This window comes from Austrofundulus limnaeus, unplaced genomic scaffold (assembly GCF_001266775.1).
Source record: "Austrofundulus limnaeus strain Quisiro unplaced genomic scaffold, Austrofundulus_limnaeus-1.0 Scaffold194, whole genome shotgun sequence".
Classification (NCBI taxonomy): Eukaryota; Metazoa; Chordata; class Actinopteri; order Cyprinodontiformes; family Rivulidae; genus Austrofundulus; species Austrofundulus limnaeus.
The window spans coordinates 1,019,383-1,021,246 of record NW_013952596.1 but is presented as its reverse complement, the minus strand read 5'-3'; the positions used below and the strand labels follow the sequence as shown (position 1 = coordinate 1,021,246).

At 40.0% G+C, this 1,864-nt stretch overlaps 1 protein-coding gene across 1 annotated transcript in view; it reads left to right on the top strand.

The window, feature by feature from the left end:
- Positions 1–1,264: 1,264 nt before the first annotated feature.
- The window catches only part of rgl3a (ral guanine nucleotide dissociation stimulator-like 3a), a gene marked incomplete at its 5' end in the record, with an annotated part of 9,777 nt that continues 9,177 nt past the window's right edge, over positions 1,265–1,864 (top strand). Inside the window, 1 exon segment of the mRNA XM_014018536.1 lies at positions 1,265–1,551. Coding sequence (XP_013873990.1) covers positions 1,265–1,551 — 287 coding nt within the window.

Sequence of the window (1,864 nt, the reverse complement as noted above, 5' to 3'; positions counted from 1 at the left end):
AAACCCTAAAGTGTGCTTAGTGTTTCCTGAGTTATTTTGCTAACAAACAGAAACAAAAACATGATTGCTTTTTTACCTTCAGTGGTGAATGTCTTATTCAACACTTTTTTTCTTTAAATATCTAATTTATTCTGTTGCACAATGCATGTTTAAGTGTAATGTTTAATTCTTTAAATTAACATTTAATCAGTTACAGCTGGTTCGCAATTTTATGTTTTGATCATAAAAATATATATCTTTTTATTATTTATCAACAATCTAAATTGAAACCGATAAACAGCAAAACTTTTAGTAATCATTCATGTTTTCCAAACTTGTGTATCATGAAAACCAAATGAGCTTTAAAAAAGAGTAACAGTTGCATTTTTTTAACTTGGATAAAAATAATGGTCAAGTGAAAAAAGGGTTGTGGCTTTATTTAAATGCTTTATTATTAACTCTTTTAAACGTGTTTTTAGTGGACCAGCATCTATTTTTGCTCCTAACGTGCTGAGTAATGTAATAAAAAGCTGCAGCAGTGTAATGGAACAAATCTTTTGTCAGATTGTATTAAACAGTTTTCGTTCCGTGTTGCAGAATGTAAACATCTGCGTCACTGGATGCTTCTTAACTCGGTCATGGATCTCCTCTTCAGGTTTCTATTTTTGAACGTTTTCACTGCACAGTCCTGGAATGTGACGCATGAGAGTCGTGCACGCTCGGCTTCACCTGTCTCCACGTTCACTGTTGGAGTTTATTTTTTTATTTATTTTTTTCGTCTTGAAGCAGCTGATTTGCTGACTTGGCATTCAGTTTTCCTGTCTTTCTACATTTTATTTTTTATTTTCTGCAAGCTCTTTGCAATCAAACCATTTCTTTTAGCCATGCAACTTTAAAAATACCCAGCTCTTTCAGGAGATGGGTTCTGTGACTTATGGGTTTTGTAACTTTAAAACTTTCAAAATGTTTAACTTTATTTGCAAATGATTCCTCCATTACAATCTCTGCAGTTCATGCAGAAATGTTGCTCTCTGTGAAATCTGCTGCAGCTTATTTTTGTTGTTATAGCTTTTAGCTAGCCTTTTGCTGCGCTTTGGATATATATTTTTCTTTTAAGCTAGCATACAGCTTCAGCACTCTGCCTTCTCGCAGCATTTCTGTTTATGTTAAAAGTTTAATTTAATCAAATGAAGTTCAGTGAGTTGTTTGGTTTCTGCAACGCTTCATTGACTGAAGGAGAACGGTGTTTCTGTCACGCCGGTAACCTTGACTTCCCGCCCTGCAGGATCCGGTGCAGGAGTGGGGCGAGGAGGAGGAGGACGGCGCCGTGTTCGGCATCACCCTGCGCCGGGAGCCAGTGCTGCAGAACTCGGACTCGTCGGATCTCGCGTCCTTCGCTTGCGTCCAGTACCACACGGTGAAGACGCGCAGGCTGAAGGCCGCCACCCCGGAGCGTCTGGTCGCCCACCTCTTCGATCCCGAGTGCCAGGAGCCCGACTTCGTCCACGCGTTCCTGTCCACGTACCGGACCTTCACCTCCGGCGGCGCCTTCGTTGAGCTGCTGTTCAAGAGGTGAGCGCAGCCTAACTTCAGCTGAACTGTGTTCAACAGAAACGACAAGGTCCCTCATGAGGTCATCGTTTCCGCCTGGTTCAGACTCGTCTCTGTTTAACAGAAAACACTGAGTTTCATGGAGACATGGAGTTTTACTCTGCGGGTCATAATCATCCTGAAACATTTAGTCCAGTTTGAATGGTTTTCTTTTTCTTTTCTTTTTAGTTTTAAATCAGGGAAACCATTCTTATCAGAGGTGGAAAGTAACTAAGTACAAATACTTTGTTACTGTACTTAAGCAGAAATTTTGGTTATCTGTACTTTACTTGAG